At 41.1% G+C, this 19,026-nt stretch overlaps 1 protein-coding gene across 1 annotated transcript in view; it reads left to right on the top strand.

The window, feature by feature from the left end:
• The window catches only part of B3GAT2 (beta-1,3-glucuronyltransferase 2), a 97,223-nt gene that overhangs the window by 36,226 nt on the left and 41,971 nt on the right, over positions 1–19,026 (top strand). The window contains exon 2 of the mRNA XM_077162205.1: positions 10,616–10,760. Within this exon, the coding sequence (XP_077018320.1) occupies positions 10,616–10,760 (145 nt within the window). The remainder of the gene's footprint in view (positions 1–10,615; positions 10,761–19,026) is intronic.

Below are 19,026 nucleotides of genomic sequence, written 5' to 3'. Positions count from 1 at the left end.
AGCAATTTCTGCCTACCCTAAGATTTTCTCCCATGGTTTAGTCTATAAATTATATATCTTTAGTTTTTGTTGTTTAGGCCCATTTTGAATTATTTTTATAAATAATGTGAGATATAAGGGTCTAGGTTTTTTTGTTTTGTTTTTACATGGATGCTCATTTGTTTCAGTGCTGTTTATTGAAAAGACTGTCCTCCTTTGAATAGTAAAAAATCAACTTATAATCTGTGGAAGGGGCTAATTCTGGACTCTCTCAATTCTTCCATTCGTCCACCTGTCTAACTTTTACTAATACCATGCTGTCTCATAATAAGCAGAATGCAAGTTAGCCCTTCCCAGATAGTCCATACAGAATTCACAAAATCATTTGCTTTCAAGCACGTAATATAAGTAAGTGAAACTGGCTATGTGTACGCAGCGTTACTTTATTTGTATTAAAGGACTAAGGTTTCAACATGGTTTATTTACATTGATAAGTTTTTTGATTATGTTCATTTTATTTCTAATGTCTTTATATATTTTTTATATACATACGATGTTTACATATTAAATATTTAGGAACGTTCCTCATGTGCATGTGTCCAACAGTCTTCCCTCTCCATTTCCTTGAATTGTATGACCCATTTGGTCTGCTTTTCAGTTTCTGGCTTCGGAGAGAGGATACCCCACTGCCACTACAAGCTGGTAATGAATAGTGATTGATAGACTCAGCACCGGGGCTGTGCTGGGGGGTGGTGTAGGGACAGTGGTGGCCAGAGGCAGCCAGGGGCTTCTGAAAGGGACATAGCTTCTCAGCATCACTATTGCCATAATGGAATTCTGGCCCAGTTTGCCAAATTTTCAGAGAAGCCAGATATCTGTATTTATATGTGAAATATTTGGATTTTAACACAACTCAAATTAAAACAAAAACTGCAATCGAAACTTTCCTGTGCAGCCACATATGGCCACGTGCCTCTAGCTTGTGATCTCTAATCTGTACAATAAATAAGAATGCTAAAAGTGAGTGAAAAATTGATGCCAGGCTAGAGAATAAGCCTGCATCATACTTTATAGGAATGGGTAGAGAAAGAATGATTGCCATAGGTGTTTTTGAAATGGATCTTTTATTTCTTTTACAAGGGACTTTATTTTTATAATAGTTTTAGATTTATAGAAAAGTTAAGGAGATTATAGAGAGTTCTCATAAACCCTGAACCCAGTTTCCTTTATTATTATCATCGTTCATGTGTCACAATTAATGAATCCATGCTATTAATTAAAGTCCATACTTTATTCCTATTTCTTTGGTTTTTATGTAATGTCTTTTTCTGTTCCAGGGTCCTATCTAGGATAGCACATTACATTTAGTTATCATGTCCCCCTCGGTGCCGCTAAACTGTGATAGTTTCTCAGACTCTTCCTGTTTTTGATGACATTGATAATTTTGAGGAGTACTGTTCTAATATTTTATTGAATGCCCTTTAATTGGGATTTGTCTGATGATTTTCTTATGATTATACTGCAGTTATGGGTTTGGGTAGGAAGACCAGAGAAGTAAAGTGCTCTTGACATCACATCATATAAATAGCGCCTACTATTGATATTATTTCTTTTCTTGCTCAGTTGTTCCCAGTTTTGGCTATTGGGAGTGCTTTCATGTGGCTCCTATGTTCTTGACCTACCCCCATTATTGTGTTGTGTGTGTGTGCATGTATTTAACACTTCCTTCCTGGCGTTACATGATGTCCCTGGTTCTGCTCCAGTCCTCGGATCAGCTGTCTCTCCAAGGAGCCCTGGTTTATTTTATTGGTAAAGAAACCACGTGTTAGAAGCCAGGATTTGGGTGTGAGGTGTACACGTTGCTACCTGGGTGCCATTGCCTCTACGCCATCTCGGGTGACAGAGCAAGGAAATGTATGTGTGCATATTAACCCGTGTGTATATGCTTATCTATAAATACTTCTGTATGCAGCCATCTCTATATTAAGCTAAACATGAGTTCATGCTGATGTCTCCAACTCTAATCCATTACCACATGGATTGTTCTGGTCTTCTCCTTTGCTAAACTGTGAATTCCCACTCCAATTGTGAGAAATCTGACTCCCTTCATTTGCCGTCTGAAATGGATCTTTTAATTGAGGAATACAGGGGAAACGCTTCAGAATGTTCCTGCTGAGGGCCTCCGTTACTTCAGTTCCTTTCTTCCTGGGCAGGTTTTGGTCTTCCTGTCCACAGTGGCTGATGCTACTCATAGACTTAGCTCATGGTCGTGTCCTCAGTGAAGCCATAACAGACCCCAGGTCATGTCCCATTCTCTGCGGCTTGCTCTCACAGAATCATCTACTTCTTATAGCCCTGACTGAGTGGAAATTAAGAAAGTAATTTTGAAATTAATTGTGTTATTGTTTTTGTCCCCCAGAATGACAGCTTTGTGAAGCAAGGGACCTTGGCTGCCTTGCTCAGAGTCTAATGCAAAGTAGATGGACACACATTAAATGTGATGAATGTTTGCTGAAAAATAAAAGGGGTTTGAAAGGAATGTTAGAATGGATCTTCTACCCAACGAGATGGGAGAGGGGCTTAGAATACAACATTAAGAATATTTCTGGTTTCTAGAATTTTTAGCTTCTTAAAATAATTACCATATGCACCTCCAAAGTTCTTCCTGTGCAAATGGTGGGTTGTACAGAAGTTACTCTATGGAATGAATAACATTGAATTGAGTAATAATTAGTTGAAGGAAATAAATGGTGAAATCATTAGGAGGCAGGTGCAAGAAAAAGGGAGAAAAGAGTAGACAGTACATTAATCATCACGCTCGTTCCAAAGAAAATATATAGGTGCTTTTTATCATATAAATGTAATTTCTGTGTTGAGAAGTATCAGAAGATGTTTATGAACAATTAAATTGGAAAGGATTCTTAGCTTTAGGTCACCTCCTCTGTACTCCTTCATTTTTGCACTGCTCTTTTCATTTGTGTCTTTAGTTCATTGTGTCCTGTTGGATTTAGGGTATACCTTTTGTTTTTCTTTTGCAACTGAAATTGTTAAAAAAAAAAAAATACAGAGTGTCACATCCTTTATTGTAACTCTGCTCCTTGAGGTTACCTATAGCATTTTAAATTTTAAAAGTCAAGAACTTCATTCATTTCCCTTTGGGGGGAAAAAAATAAAACAAGACTTCAGCTAGTGACATGTCTTCAAGGCATTCAGACTAAAGGCATGTGTTTACCTTTTTCTGTTTTACTCTAAGGACATTTTGATGATCTAAGGACATTTTGATGATCACCTCCATGTGACCCTCTGAAGTGTTCCAGTCCCTGGAGCAGTCTAAGACCAAAAGGAACAGCTAAAAGTTGCAGAAAGAAAAGTCATCTAAAGAAACAGAAGCTGGTTGTTGGTTAGGGTCATAAGACATGGGAGTGTATAGTGGTTACCTGTCTCCTTCTTTTCCTGAAGATAAGTGAAGATGAGATAAGCAAGCACCACCTGACCTGGGGTAGTTAAAATGGCATTTAGCCAGGAGGAATGTGGAGATGCACCAAATGCATATTCTACATCCTTTGTTGCCATTGGGTAGTCAAATTACCCTGGTGGTCTTTGGTTGTTCAACATGGCTACCACTTAATTGGGAGTCAGTTAGGAGGGGTAAATGAGAGTTCAATTAGGCATTGAATAAATAGGAAGAACGTGCCTTTGGGGACCAGACCTGTTTGTAATACTGCTTCTGTTATAAACAGGTAACTTGTTTCCTTTTTACCTTAATGCTCAGTACTTTATTTTTCTCTTTTCAGTTGGTGCTCATACCAGACAGCTAGGTTGTGTCTGCTCTGACACTGCTATTTCCTGCTAATAAAGTAACAAAGCTCTTAAATCCTCAGAATATTGTAGTTGTATGAAAGTGCTTTAAGTTTGAATAGGAACTGTCCTTGTCGTATTTTTTCCCCTCTCAGAAAAGAACGTAGCTGCCAAGGAATCTTAAAGAGCATAGACTGAGTGAAAAGGACACAGAACAAAGAATAGATCCCAGGGGTGAAATGAAGAAGTTCTGTCAATAGATGTGCTATTTTCCTTTGAAATGTCTGGTGTGCTCTATATAGTGGTCGTGATCGGAGGGGCTGTATCTGATGCTGTGATGAAGCATTCTGCTTTGAATATCAGAGTAAACGCGTGTAACAAGGGCATCTGGATCTTTTAGAATTTTTAAACCATTTAAATGACAAACTCTTATTTAGCATAGTTGGAAACATAATCCTGCCAAATCACTTGTGCTCAAATACTCATTGCTTCACCTTTAACATCCAACCCTCTGGAAAAATAGAACATGAGTAACTATTAGCTCTGAGCTGCTTTCAGAAAGTTGCAAATATGCTAGGCAAAACCTGCTTTTCTAGCATGAAACTGGTGCAGGAATGTTAAGTTCTGCTTCTCTGGTTCATCTCATTACCTAGAACCCTGGCCATTCTATTTTCTGTGGGTAAAATCCTACGTCTTTCATGGCCCAGCTTAAACGAAAGCCTGCCTCAAAACATGCTTATTCCTATGGTCTATTTAAATATTCTCTTCCTTGTGGTTCCACAGTTTTGGTTTATTATTCTCTTTAGCGGCAGTTTACTTTTTCCTCCTTTGAAAACATTTTTGCCTTCTGTCCTTTCATTGTTCGCATTATTCTTTGATTGTGAGCATGTCCGTTGCACAGAGCAGGCACGTACTGATCGCTTATTTGTGTGAGACCAAATTTAAATTACTACCTAGTGTTTAAATGCCTGACAAGAATTTTTTGGTACCTGCTGTATACAGGGCACAACCTTCTGCTTTCTCAATAGGACACAGAAGTCCAAAATGCGGTCTGCTCACCAGGTTTTCAGACTTGAAACTTTGATGACCTGGGGAAAACCAGTTTAGGAGCTGAAAAATCAAAGCTGATTTTAAAGAAATACCGAAAAAAAGGGCGCAATTACTATTTTTAGTGTTTTATACATATAAGGCCATTCTGTTAATTTAAGGGGGAAAAGTATTAGGTTTATCTTGGTTCCTTAGCATAGTTCTAATTTTTGGTATATATGACCAAAAAAAAGTAAAGTGGTTTTCATTTTCTGTATTATGTGAGGCAACAGAAACCTAAAGTTGGAGTGAATTGGGATGGGGGCTGTATCTTGTGGAAGTTTCAGTAAATTTTCCGTCTTTCACCATCTCTGGGGAAGACCTAGGATACAAAAGTGTTATAGGTTAGTATTGACTCAAGAATTTAAATGGCCTAGACATTGCTGCAGACATTAAAGACTTAAATAAATGGAAAGAGACTATGTTCATGGGTTGAAGGCTCAGTGTTGTTAAGATGTTGATTCTCACCAAATTCATCTGTAGATTTAACACATCCCAGTAAAAATTTGTTGAACTGTCTCACATTCAGATGGAGGTAAAAGAGGACCTAGAAGAGTCAAAACAACTTTGACAAAGAAGAACAAAGTTGATGACTAACACTACCCGACTTCAGACTTATTACAAAACTACAGTAATCAAGACAGTGTGGTAGTGGTATCAGGATCAAACACATTAATGAATCAGTATGGAGAGTCCAGGAATAGACCCACACATATGTGGACAACTGATTTTTTTTTTGATAACTGATTTTTGACAAAGATGCAAAGGCAATTTAATTGTTCCAGCACAATTGGATACTGCTGGAACAATTGGATATCCATATTTTAAAAAATGAACTTCAGTAAATCCTTCACACATATTCAGAAATTAACTCAGAATGAAATGTTAACCTAAAATGTAAAACCTAAAAGTATAAAACATCTGTGGAATAGTAAACCTTTGTGACCTTGGATTAGGCAAAGATATCTTAGATACGTCAGAAGCATGATCCATAAAAGAGCAAATTGATAAAGTGCACTTGATCAACATTTAAAGCTTCTTTTCTTTGAAGCTCCTATTATGAGAAAGAAAAGATAAGCCACAGATTGGGAGAAAATATTTGCAAATCATATATCTGACAAAGGACTGTATGCAGAATATACAAATAACTCTCAAAACTCAACGAGAAAACCATTGGCCTGTTGGCACCCTGCTTGCTATGCCATCAGTCAGAGAGATACCTAAGAGCTATAAACCCATTTTAAGATGGGTGTTGGGATCACCAGCTTTTAAAATGTGACTCACACAGGCTCTGATGGAAGAACGTGGTTATTTATCACATAAAGAGACAGAGCAAGGCCAGCTTCACTAGTGGATGTCGGTTCCCCATAGCCAGCAGGTCTCAATCCACTGGCCAATGCAAGGAACTATTTTGATCTATGAACGCCCTTCTGTGAGGGTGCAGCTGTAAGCATGAAACAGATGCCATAAAACTTGCCCACTTTAACCAGACTGTCTGCAATTTATGTATGCTCAGGACAGTAGGAGAAGGAACATGCCAGTAGAACACCAGTATCTGCTAGAGGATGTTTTTTATCTCAAGGCACCAGAGAAAAGAGTCAGCCCACATTTACCCTGTCCTGGGAGCCAGGCCAATGCAGTTCTGAGCACAGGATTTATTTGTGGATTACAGGCTGTACTTAGATGAGGCCCTAGATCAAAAACAACCCAACTTTTAAAATGGGCAACATATTTGAACAGACATTTCACCAAAGAAGAGATACAGATGGCACATTAGTCCATGATAAGATGCTCACCATTATTACTCAGTAGGAAAATGCAAATTAAAACCACTGTGAGATACTGCTACTCCCTATTACAATGGCTAAAATTAAGGAGATTGACCACCTTTAGTCTTGATGAGGATGTGGAGAGACAAGAACCTCTCATACACTGCTGGTGGAAATGCAAAACGGTGTAACTGCTTTGAAAACAATTTGGTAGATTCTTAAAAAGTTAAATACACACTTGCTATATGATCCAGCTATTCTAGTTCTATATATTTATTCACATAAAGACTTAAACACAAATGTTCTTAGCAGCTTTATCTGTAAGAGCCAAAAGTTGGAAACAACCCAAATGTCCGTTAACAGGTAAATGGACAAACTCTGGTATAGCCATATAATAGAATAGCATTCAGCAGTAAAAAGGAATGGGGGCAGGCTACAGTGGCTCAGCAGGCAGAGTCTTGCTGGCCATGCTGGAGACCTGAGTTCGATTCCTGATACCTGCCCATGAAAAAAAAAGAAGAAAAAAAAAAAAAAGGAATGAACTGTCGATACATACTACAACATGGATGACTCTCCGTGGTAGTTTGAAGCTGTTATGTATCCCAGCAAAGGCCATGTTCTTTTAATCCATTCCTGTGGATGCAGACCTATTGTGGATGGGACCTTTCAATGACATTATTTCAGTTGAGATGTGACCCACCTCATTCAAAGTGGGTCTTGATCCTTTTACTGGAGTTCTTTATAAGAGGCTAAAACACATACCAAGCTAGGAGATAAAATTAGAAGACGCTCATAGAGAAAAGTCCCAGAGAAGCTAAGAGAGGACCACAGAAGCTCAGAGAGGAAGCAACTGGAACCAGAAGCTGAAAGCACTGAAACCTGGGAGCGAGGGACCAGCAGATGCCGGCCTTCAGCCTCTCCTTGTGACAGTTGAACACCAGATGCCAGCAGCCTGTTTTCAGAGATCAGGTATTGCCTTGTTGATACCTTGAGTTGGATATTTTCGTGGCTTAAGAACTGTAAATTGTAAGTTAGTAAATCCCCATTGTAAACGTCAACCCATCTCTGGTGTATTACATTCTGGCAGCTTTAGCAAACCAAAATACTCTTCATATAATTATATTGAGTTAAAGAAGCCAGACTGAAAAAAAAGTATACATATTATATGATTCCATTTAAGTTTTTAGAAAATACAAACTGATATATAATGACAGCAGATCAGTGGGTATCCTGAGAGAGTGGAATGGTGTGGAGAGGGGTGGGAGGTGTGGATTTAGAAGTGGCATAAGGAAACGCTTGGGGGTGATGGATATTTCATTATCTTGACTGTGGTGATAGTTTCATGAGTGTATACTTATGTGAAAACTTAAAATTTTTATGCTTTAGAATGTATATTTTATAGTATGTCAGTATTTCAGGGTTCCCCAGGATCACCCCACATCTTGTGATTCACTGGAAGGACTCACAGTGTTCAGTACTCATGGCTAAGCCTCTTTTACAGTGGCACAGAAAGGATACGCACCAAGGTCAGTAAGGGAAACACGTCGGGTGGGTCTGAAGGAATACATGTGCAGCTTTCTATACTGTCTCTCTCCCATGAGGGGGTCACACCCTCCCTTTAGCAGCGAAAAATGTGGCCACATATATATAAGATTTATGCTTAGGGAAACCTGCATTTTAGAGTTTTTATTGGAAGCTGGTCACATAGGAACCTCCTCCCCAACACAATTTCATATTCCCAGCCAGAAAGCAGGTGTTCAGTGCCCCAGGCAGGCAAGACAACCTTATAAGTGGGGGAAATGTTTCAAAAACCAAGTTTCCAGGTGCTAGCCAGGGGCCAGTCTTACAAGTAGGTCTTTCTAAACATAACGGTCTCTGGCCTGCTCTGTTCACTCTTTTCTGCACAGTTATAACTCAGTAAAGCTTTTTTAAAAAATCATGATAGATATTATTATGAAATAGCACAAAGCTATTGTTATTAATTTTCAAAAAAAAAAGTGATACAGACCTTAAAAATCCTAATTTCAGATCTAGGGAAGACCAATAAAGCGAGACCTTCATTACCGGGAACGCTTAAAATCCTCAAATCCTCTTTTTTGCAATGAGTTGGGATATAAATAAGCAAAATTGGGTTGCTTGACAAATGGGGACCTCTCATTGTTTTTACTCTTTATTAATACAACTTCTCATTTTAATTGCATTTGAAAATCTTTAATGTATAATTTTTCTTCCTTTTATTAAAAAAAAAATCCTAGATTGATAGGCATTATTGTAACCAATGGTGACCTGATCCTAGTCCTGTTCCGTGGCAAATGGAAGGAAACACACTGGTGTTGAAAGTGTAACTCCCTCAACAGCAGAACCACCTCATGCAGCTGTGCAAGTTTTGCCCTGCCCAGAGGCCCGCACAGCTGAGAGGGTGCATGAAGTCCAGCAGTTCTAGTTTGCTAGCTACCGAAATGTATCATATCAGAAACAAATGGCTTTTAAAAAGGGGAATTTACTAAGTTACTAGTGTACAGTTCTAAGGTGGAGAAAATGTCCCAACTAAACAAGTCTATAGAAATGTCCAATCACAGGCATCCAGGGAAAGATACCTTGATTCAAGAAGGCTGATGAAGTTCAGGGTTTCTCTCTCAAGTGAGAAGGTACACAGTGAACACGATCAGAGTTTCTTTCTTGGCTGCAAGGGCACATGGCGAACACAGCGTCATCTGCTAGCTTATTCTCCTGGCTTCTGGTTTCTGTAGCTCCCCAGGAGGTGTTTTCCTTCTTCATCTCCAAAATGCTGGCTAGTGGACTCTCTGCTTCATGGTGCTGCAGCATTCTCTGCTCTGTCTGAATCTCCTTCACTCTCCAAAATGTTTCCTCTTCTATAGGACTTCAGAAACTAATCAAGACCCACCCAAATGGGTGGAGACACATTTTCCCCAATCCAGCTTAACAACCACTCCTGATTGGATTGCATCTCCAGGGAGATGCTCTAATTACAGATTCAAACATACGTATTGAATAGGGATTATTCTGCCATTACGAAATGGGATTTAGATTAAAACATGGCTTTTCTAGGGGGCATACACCCTTTCAAACCAGCACACCAACCTATGTGCCAAGCCCTGGGCATCCACGTGGGGTGTGCCTGCCCGAGGAAGCGCAGTGCTTTTCTGTTTTGCACACAGGTGCTGTGTGGGCTGACTGTGATACTGTTCAGGCCACACCCTGGAGAAGACGGTGGAAGTGAGGGAGGTTTTCCCCCAAAATGCTGCCTGGTTTCAACAAGCTTTCTTGTGAGCATGTGTTTCTCTTAAAAGACACTAACAAATAGCTTTTAGTCGGGGATTGTATTCACCAGGATTCCAATACGTTTCCTCTCTATTTTGGCTCAATTGATCTTGAAAGGCAGATGAATTTAGTGTGCATTTTTCTTTTTGTCACTCTTTAGGATGCCTGTTTCCTGTTCTATGTCTGGATCCCATTATGAAGGTCCCCAGCCAGGATTTCTGTGTATCTGTAGCAATAAAAAATTCAGAGAAAGGAGGCTCCTGTGGTTTCTCTGAGTGAAGTTCTTGCTGTTACTGAGTATTAAAGTTTCCTAAAGGGGGGAAAAAACCCACCCCCCTGTAGAAGATATAAAGTAGCATTTAAAGAATTCAACTCTGAAACAAAGTAGAAAATACCTGATCCTTAGAACTTGGCTTCAAATAAGTGAAATTCAAATATTGACATCCACTTTATTTCTCTTAAGCCACTGTCTTGACTTATGAGTGAGCCCAAACTGATGGTGCAGAGCAGCCACACAATAATGAATTAGGGTAGCAATCTATCATTGGAAGGATTCTGTTTACAAACCTTCAACCTTTGGAAATCTGCCCCCACTTCCCTCCCCATGACCCCTGTTCTTCTATGCGGATCACATTCCCTTCCTCTCTTTGTATTTTTTTCAGTAAGGAAACCTAAAATACATGTCTTTCCCCTTTTTATAGATGCGAACCACACGCAAGGTGTCTGTCTGGCCAGTGGGGCTGGTCGGGGGGCGGCGCTATGAACGTCCGCTGGTGGAGAACGGCAGAGTCGTCGGCTGGTACACCGGCTGGAGAGCAGACAGGCCTTTTGCCATCGACATGGCAGGTGAGGAGTGTGGGTGGTGACATTTGTTCCTGCCTGACCGTTCTGACTGATGATCCAGTTTCTAACGGTGTACTAGAGGATGAAAGCTTTGTAAGACCCTTGATGGAGCCATATTCAGCTTTCTTGAACCTCCAATATAGGTTCTTTGGTTAAATCAAGTGGAAATTGACTTTAGAGGTGATTAGAAAATGCTGCTTCCATTCCATTTTTGTCATCTGCCTATGAGCCGTTCACTGATTCAGCGACTGTGTGTGCTGGCTGGGCGTCGATTGTTCAGGGTGAGAAATAGACCTGGCCCTGCTTCACAGGAGTCTCTAGGCTGGTACCCTGTCATCCTTCTCTCTAGAAGACCAATGTATTAAAATATATCACATTCTTATTAATAAATTTCTTAGTGATATAAATTGATGAATTGACCATTTTAAATTTAATAATTAACTTCAAAGCATAAATGTAATGATTATTGATACATTTAATAGCTAAATTATGAAATCTGACTACTTGTTTTTCAAAGTTTTATTAGCTTTGAGTATAACCGTCCTCTAGAGTTTTCTTTCTCTGACCAACCAGTGAAATTGAATAAGACCTATCATGGACCACAAGTTCTAAAAGGCTCCTTTGTAATAAAGTTGCTCATTTTCTGTGTGTGATATAAAATGATGGCTGTGAAAGGATGTAGCTTGGAGGCAAAAAAAAAAAAATCACTGACATCTGTAACCTAGAAGATGGAGGCAGAATGGTTTCACAATTGATCTCATTAGTCTTCTACTCTGAAGCACAGCACTGTCTGTCTGTCAGCCTGTGCTTGGCCTGTCTTTTGTGTGTATTTCCTGACTACAGTGAGAATCTCTGCTCAGAAATCTGATTGGATGGAGGCTGCTTTCTGAACTGGGTTCGTCACTTTTATTCTGACAATACTATAAATTTAAGGGGAGCAAGATTATGAAGAACAGTCGGAGTAAGAGCTGCTGGGGGGGAGCGCTGACTAATGGGGTGTTCTGGGTGCAAAACACTGTATACGTTGTGGGAAGAGACATTTTTATTTCACACTTAGCAGACGTTTCCCAAGTGTCAGCTTTGTGGGATGATGTGTCAGTCTCTGACTCCAAGGGCAGTCTACTGATCACCCTCTCCCCGTCCTGCTCTCTGCTTCCTGACCTCCTCCTCCCTCTTACAATCTGGGCCTTGCCCTTGGTCTCTAGTTCTTGCGGTCTCAGAACTGAGCTGGCGTCTCAACCAAAGCAGTTACCTGAGGCAGGTGGAGAGGCTGGTGAGCCCTACTAGGGAGGTCCTGAGCATTCTCAAGAGTCCTTTCCTTAATCGAGACTGAGTTCATGGCTCTGAAAATAGAAGGCCAGCCGTAATGTATCTTTGGAAAATCAAGCTTCTTGCTGGTCAAAGTGTTACTTTGAACAGAAAACTTAAGGACATCGGGATAAATCCTTTCACCTCTCTGGTCTTTAATTTCCGCATGTGTGAAATGAGGTAGTAGCATGAGATAACCTTCAAGGGCTCTTCCAGTGCGTTCTTTCTTTTCCTCACTTGCCTCTTTAGGAAGCTTCAGGAAAAGCCCAAGTTCCTGGACTCAAAGTAAGGGTTATAACTGTAAAACAACCAGCTTTCTCAGAACCTTGTTTCAACACGAATCCCCAGACACGCCTCCTTATTCACGGGATCTCTACCCATTTCGCTGCAAGTGTAACTTTACGGTGAGGCGACTTGGGTAACTTTTTGGATTTTACTGTAATAGTTGTATATAGATGATCGGGTATCCACTGAGCCTGTTGAACATTTTGCATTGGTCTCTCCCAGAAGTTGAGTCAAAATAGATATTACCAAAATGCAAGAAAAACATCTGAGTTTTGTGCAGTAGGGCTGGCCTGTGGCAAGATATTTAATGCCCTTTCACTGTCAGATTCTATGGAATATTTTTCTAAATGACAACAACCAATGTTTGATTTTTCTAAGCATTTTGCTGTATTTCCAAGGCTTGGTAAAATCATACAAGAACTGTCACAATAAAATATGAATGATTTGCTTGTTTTGTGTTAATTTTTCTTGTTATTAAAATAGGAAAAAAGTTTGTCTTTAAAGTACAACTTGTCACACATCAATGTTACTCACCTCACATGCTTGCTTTGCATCTTTATTTTCAGTAAGTTATTGATATTTTGGGAAGCTTTTAAGTAAGAGTGATTTAGTTGATAAAATAATGATTCAAATAGATACTTTCTTTTAATTCTAAAACTTGAAGATTCACAGCTTGTGCTAGTTTGAAATGATGTATGTGCCCTAGAAAAGCCATGTTTTAATGCTAATCCCATTTTTAAAGGCAGCAGCTTCTTCTAATCCCTATTCAGCACTGTATGTTTGAAACTGCAATTAGATCATCACCCTGGAGATGAAATTTAATCAAGAGTGGTTGTTAAACTGGATTAAGTGGAGACTTGTCTTCACCTGTTTGGGTGGGCCTTGATTAGTTTTTGGAGTCCTATAAAAGAGGAAACATTTTGGAGAATGAGAGAGATTCAGAGAGAGCAGAGCAGAACGACACAGCCACGAGAAGCAGAGTCCACCAGCCAGCAACCTTTGGAGATGAAGAAGGAAAATGCCTCCTGGGGAGCTTCATGAAACAGGAAGCCAGGGGAAGAAGCTAGCAGATGACGCCATGTTTGCCATGTGCCCTTCCAGATAAAAGAGGAACCCTGACCGTGTTCACCATGTGCCTTTCCAGATGAGAGAGAAACTCGGTGTTCACCAGGTGCCTTTCCACTTGAAAGAGAAACCCTGAACTTCATCAGCCTTTGTGAACCAAGGTATCTTTCCCTGGATACCTTAGATTGGACATTTCTATAGATTTATTTTAATTGGGACATTTTCTCAGCCTTAGAACTGTAAACTAGCAACTTATTAAATCCCCCCTTTTAGAAGCCATTCTGTTTCTGGTATATTGCATTCCGGCAGCTAGCAGACTAGAACACAGCTTTATTTAGATTCCATACCAGAATATTCTCTGTAGGAGGAGAGAAAAGATCTTGGCCTTTCATGTCCAGGAAGCACTTCCCATCTCATCTCATTTTGATGTTACAGTTTCACACACACATAACCAGAATCTCTAGAGAGTGAGAAAGAAGCTGGAATCCCACTTCCCTGCTGTGCCTTGAAAGTCAGAGGGAACTTTCAAGTTGAGGGAGAGAACCATATTACAGCCTCTGTTTTTCTTGCATTTCCAAAGCTGACTAAAGAGCACAAAATTTAAAGAGCCCAAACTTAACATTCCATAGCTATCTTGCTTTGAAGTATTCAGTAGAAATACTTCACAATCTGTCCTGCTTGTGTTTCTATGAGGTCATAGCATAAACCTTCACAAGAAGCTTATTTGAATGTTAGACCCTGGAACTGTGATGTTTCATGTCGTTCAGGGAATTTTTACTCAGACTTTCTCTTTATTGCCATATTGGACTTTGCTGATGCTGTTTTCTGCTCTTGGATGAGGAAACGTTGTTCTGAAATTATCTTGTATGCACATTATTGGCAGAATTAAATATTTCTGTTCTACTGGGGAAAAATTAAAAAATAACTCTCTAATGATTATGACTGGAAAAAAATTAGTACAGTTGCCCACAGGATGGAAGGAAAGCATTGGATACAGCCCTTGCTCTGGTAGCAGTGGGTATAGGCTTTTGTGTCTGTGGTTGATCAGGGGCTGCACTGCTCCACTGAGCCAGGCAGACTCTGGAATATCTCTGCTGGTTGGTGCCTCAGGCTTCAATTCCTACAGTCCGGGCATCAGGTGACTGGCTCATTCTTATTGACTAATAGCAAGACAGTACATACCAAGCTTTCAGCTCTGCTTTGAAGGTAAGGGAATTAATTTCAAGTGACAGATTCACCTTGGCCACTTCCAGGGAGGTATCAATAAAAATCATTGCTTAAAAGAACTGAGCTGAAAGTAATATTCAGTCTCGCCAGGAGGTATAGATTTCTACGGAGTCAGGACTTAAGGCTGGAATATTTATTGTGAATTTTCAACGTCTGCATGCACCATCTTACAACTCCAGGAGGCAGCGGGCAGAGGACTGGGGTCCTTAAATAAGAGTATATGTGGTATCCAGTTGAGTACCTGGCGTACAGTAGGGGCTGAGTAAAGAATAACGTCGCTGTCATAAAGATGAGTGTCTCCTGCACCCCTGTTGTACTAATGTTTCCACCAAAGCAAAGGGCTGCAGTAAGTGGTATCTTGGAGTTACCTCTAGCTTTGTTTATGACTTTTTCCTGACATAATCACAAAGTGATAAAAGCATTTCTCATGTGTGATTTATGGTAGAGGGGGAAATCCGGAAGGACTCTGGCCTGGGGAGTCCTGTGCACATGGGTGTGCTAAAGCCCTGAGAGGGGATGGGCTCCCCTCGGGAGACTCTGTAGCAGCCTGGGCTTGCATCCTGAGGAATAGTCATTTTGGGCAACTGCAGGGGGAGGAGCCAGGGAAGCAGAAAAAGCCCAGCAAAGCATTGGGGTGGACGGGTGCCAACAGTCCCCTGGAAAGAAGAGGTGGAAGAATCGTAAATCAGGTTGTTGGTTGCTTCCTGCCGTGATGTGGAGCAGGAGGATCCTTGAGGAATGTGGGGGGAGAGCTAGACGCACACAGGCTGTGTCACTGGGGTGACTGGTAGCAGTTGGGACCTTGTGGACTGTCCTCTGGGACAAGGGATGTATAAAAGAATAAAGGGCTGAATTCAAGAGGACTAAGAGGTCAGCAAAAAGAAGAGGTCTTAGGAAGGGTAAAGTAGAACACAGGGTGGGAGTAGGGGTAGCTAATTTGATTCCTGAAATAGTTAAGGAGGTTTCATTTTGGCAGGACAGTAATTACAAAGGATGTTGCAGGAATGAGCAGCTGGGAGGTCAGCAGGGGGCATGGGATAGGGAGAGTTGGGTGGGATACCCTGGGGTCTCTTCCAACTCTAAGGTTGTGTTATTTTTTTTTCTTCCTCATGCATAAACATTTTAAAATTTGTACGTTTAGTCACTATCGTTATACACTCTAGGCATTCCTGGATTATACCATCTCAGTCTTTATCATCTGTCCTTCCTTCTGATTTCATTTATGCCCCCAGGCCTCACTGAATGAAGTTGAATGTGAGAATGATAGAGGAGGAGGCCTGGGGTTGTGTTATTTTTGACACGCTCTGATCCAATTGAGGTGGTTGTAGTTGGTCAACCTGATTTATATGTTTATTTCTTTTGACACTTAACTTCTTTGTAACTTATGGCTTATCTCAGCTTTTCCAGTTGGGCTTAATTTTAAGTCTTTGGAGACTAAGGTCCTTTTTGAAGTAGGAAAGTGAAGCAATCAGAACCATGTTTTAGAAGGGCCCTCTAGGGAAGGGGAAGAGGGGCACGACCAAGAGGCAGTGGGGCCAGGAGAAAACTTTTTCAAGAAATCTGGGAGTGTTCAATCCTAAAGAGTACCTAGGGCAATATATAAGATACCGCAAGGGTTCCGTATACTAAAGTAACTTTCCAGAAACCTATAACCTTCAGATGGGTCTCTGGTTCAGAAAAGTCCTGAAACCTAGAGGGCCCAGCCTCTCCAGAACATCAGGTAGTTTCATTTCCCTACCCCATATCAGTGACAGACCCTTCCAACATGAAAAAGTTAGAATGGCCATAGCCCAAACACCCCAAAGAGAGGGATGGAAAGATCAAAGGTGTTGGTGGAGTTATACAGTGAAGATAGAATTTAACAAGTGAATATGAATGCTGAATCATTAAATTGATATTTCCTTTAGTCTCCAGTATCTTAGAGCAGCTAGAAGTAAAAAAACTGAAATTGTGAAAATATAACCCATGTCAGTCTCTGAAATTTGTTCTACAACTAATTGTGGTGCTGTGCTTTGAAATTTATAGCTTTCTTGTATATATGTTATTTTTCACAAAAAAAGGAAGGAAAAAAGTTTATTGTGATGATAAAAAATATTTAGGCCCTCTAGCCTCCTATATTCTGGAGCAGCTAGAAGGAAAAATATGAGAGGATCATATTGTAGCCCATGGCAAACTGTGATCTGTCCTCTAACTACTTGTTGAAGAGTGCTTTGAAAACTATTGCGTTTTTTATTTTTACTTTTGTATATATGTTATACTATACATAAAAAAGTTAAAAAGAAAGAAATCTGGCAGTGCGGAGAAGTCAAAAAAAAGTGATGGTAGTGATTACAAGAGGTAAGAAACATACTCCCCCCCACACACGCCCCTGCCAAGGATGGAGGTGGAGATTTTGAAATTTTGAAAGGGGTATAGCAAGTATTAAAAGACCCAAGAGAAAATGAGGGGGGTCAGGACCTCAGATGGGCTGTGGGCAGGAGGGCTTCTTATGTTAGAGAAGGTGGTGAGATATGTAAGGAAACCAAGAAGTGGGAGCATGGAGGGGTGTGGGTTTTGGGACACCAGACCATCTGCCAAGTGTTAATGGTTTATTGAACATAGGACTGCACTGAATCTGTAGGGAATTAACAGTCTCTGCCCCGAGTGTTGTTGTTTTGTTTTTCCATGTTCTTTTTTAATCTAGCGAAGAGAGAGAGTGGGTATGATAAGTACATAACTGACTATACCATGAGGTAGAAAATTAGGTTGAAATGGAATGTTCTGGGTTTCATTTAAAGAGAAAACATAGCTGCTTGTTGGGAAACGCTAGGGAAAGGTGTCATGGGAGAGGCAGCACTTGAGGAGCATGTTAAATGCTGGGCCCAGACGTGGGTGAGGCACGTTCTGGGACCCGTGAACCTCCACAGGGTGTGTGAAGCTGTCAGGGGAAAGGCAGGTGGAGTCAGACTGTGAGGGCTCTGATTGCTGGGGTAAGGAGTTTCTGCCTGTGTGGGTACAGGAGATTTCTGCAAATGTTTGAGCTGGGGACTGCTGCAGTCAGAAGTACAATTTGAAAGCGGTGTAGCCAGGAGCAGGTGCAGAATGCACATGAACTGGGGTGCTGGGATGGGGCCTGGGGGCTCGTGGTGCCAGATGGGTGTGGGGCAGTGAGGCCTATATAGAGGATAGGAGTCGAGAGCAGGCTTTAAATACACCTGCTATTTGGAATTTATAAAAGTTTAAGCCATTTCAGATTATACTCAGAAGTTAGTGGAAATCTAGATTTTATTAACACCCTTTTTGTTGTATGGTATGGTGATAACTGATGTATTAAATTTAAGTTTTGTTCACTTTTAATAGGTGTAAGTTGTATTATCCTTTGAGTGTAATTTATGTGGAGAGGGTATGGTAATCTTGGGTAATGAAAACATTCTGTTAACCAGAACACCGGTTGTGTAAAAAAAAAAATTGGAGTCTGCTTATTAGGGGGAAAAACACATTTTCTGACTAAAGTTTCCAGGTTCTGGATACATGGTCCTGTGGAAGATTGTGGAGCTTGGAGAGGCTTAAGAAGAGGAAGACAACACTAGCATCTTCCTAGGCACCCTGTGTCCACCCTTGCCCTCTCCAGTCCCCATTCCACCTTTCAGGAATGCAAACAGAATTGCTGTCAGCCCCTTGCTCAAAGCTCTTCAGAAACACCTGTGCTCTTGGAGGAAGCCGGTGCTCCTCACCCTTGCCGCAAAATTCTCTTTGGTCCACCCCTGTCCCTCTTACCAGCCTCCCTCACCTCACTCGCTCTTAGGGATCAGCCCCTCCTTCAATTCCTCCAAAATGCCAGGAAAGCTCTTTCCTTGCCTCAGCCCTGTGCATCTTCTGCTCTCATTTTAAAGGTCATTTTCTTAGGAAGACTTTGCTGGTGCCCAGATTAAGCCAGCCTCCCCATACCCATTGTAACACCCAGACTTTGAAGTTCCTGTGCTTGTGCACGGCAGCACTCACCACAGTGGGAATATGTGGTAAACTGGGATATTGAAAACTGCTCCCATGCCCGCCTCCCGCTGACAGCAGTGCAGCCTTCCTGACTCCTGCCCTCCACCCCTTCCCCATCCATCCTTGCCCTGTGTGCACCACTTGAGGTACCATCCCCCCTGAGAAAGTGCCCTAGTCCACACAGTCCCCTCCGTCAGTACACAGGCTGTTCTAGTTTGCTAGCTGCCAGAATGCAACACACCAGAGACGGATTGGCTTTTAATAAAAGGGGATTTATTTTGTTGGTTCTTCAGAGGAAAGGCAGCTTACTTTCCACTGAGGTTCTTTCTTACGTGGAAGGCACAGGATGGTCTCTGCTGGTCTTCTCTGCAGGCCCCTGGGTTCCAACAGCTTTCCCCGGGGTGACTTCTTT

The sequence above is a fragment of the Tamandua tetradactyla genome, chromosome 5 (assembly GCF_023851605.1).
Source record: "Tamandua tetradactyla isolate mTamTet1 chromosome 5, mTamTet1.pri, whole genome shotgun sequence".
In the NCBI taxonomy this organism is placed as follows: domain Eukaryota; kingdom Metazoa; phylum Chordata; class Mammalia; order Pilosa; family Myrmecophagidae; genus Tamandua; species Tamandua tetradactyla.
Note: the sequence above shows the minus strand (reverse complement) of the source record. Positions and strands in the feature narration are given on the sequence as shown.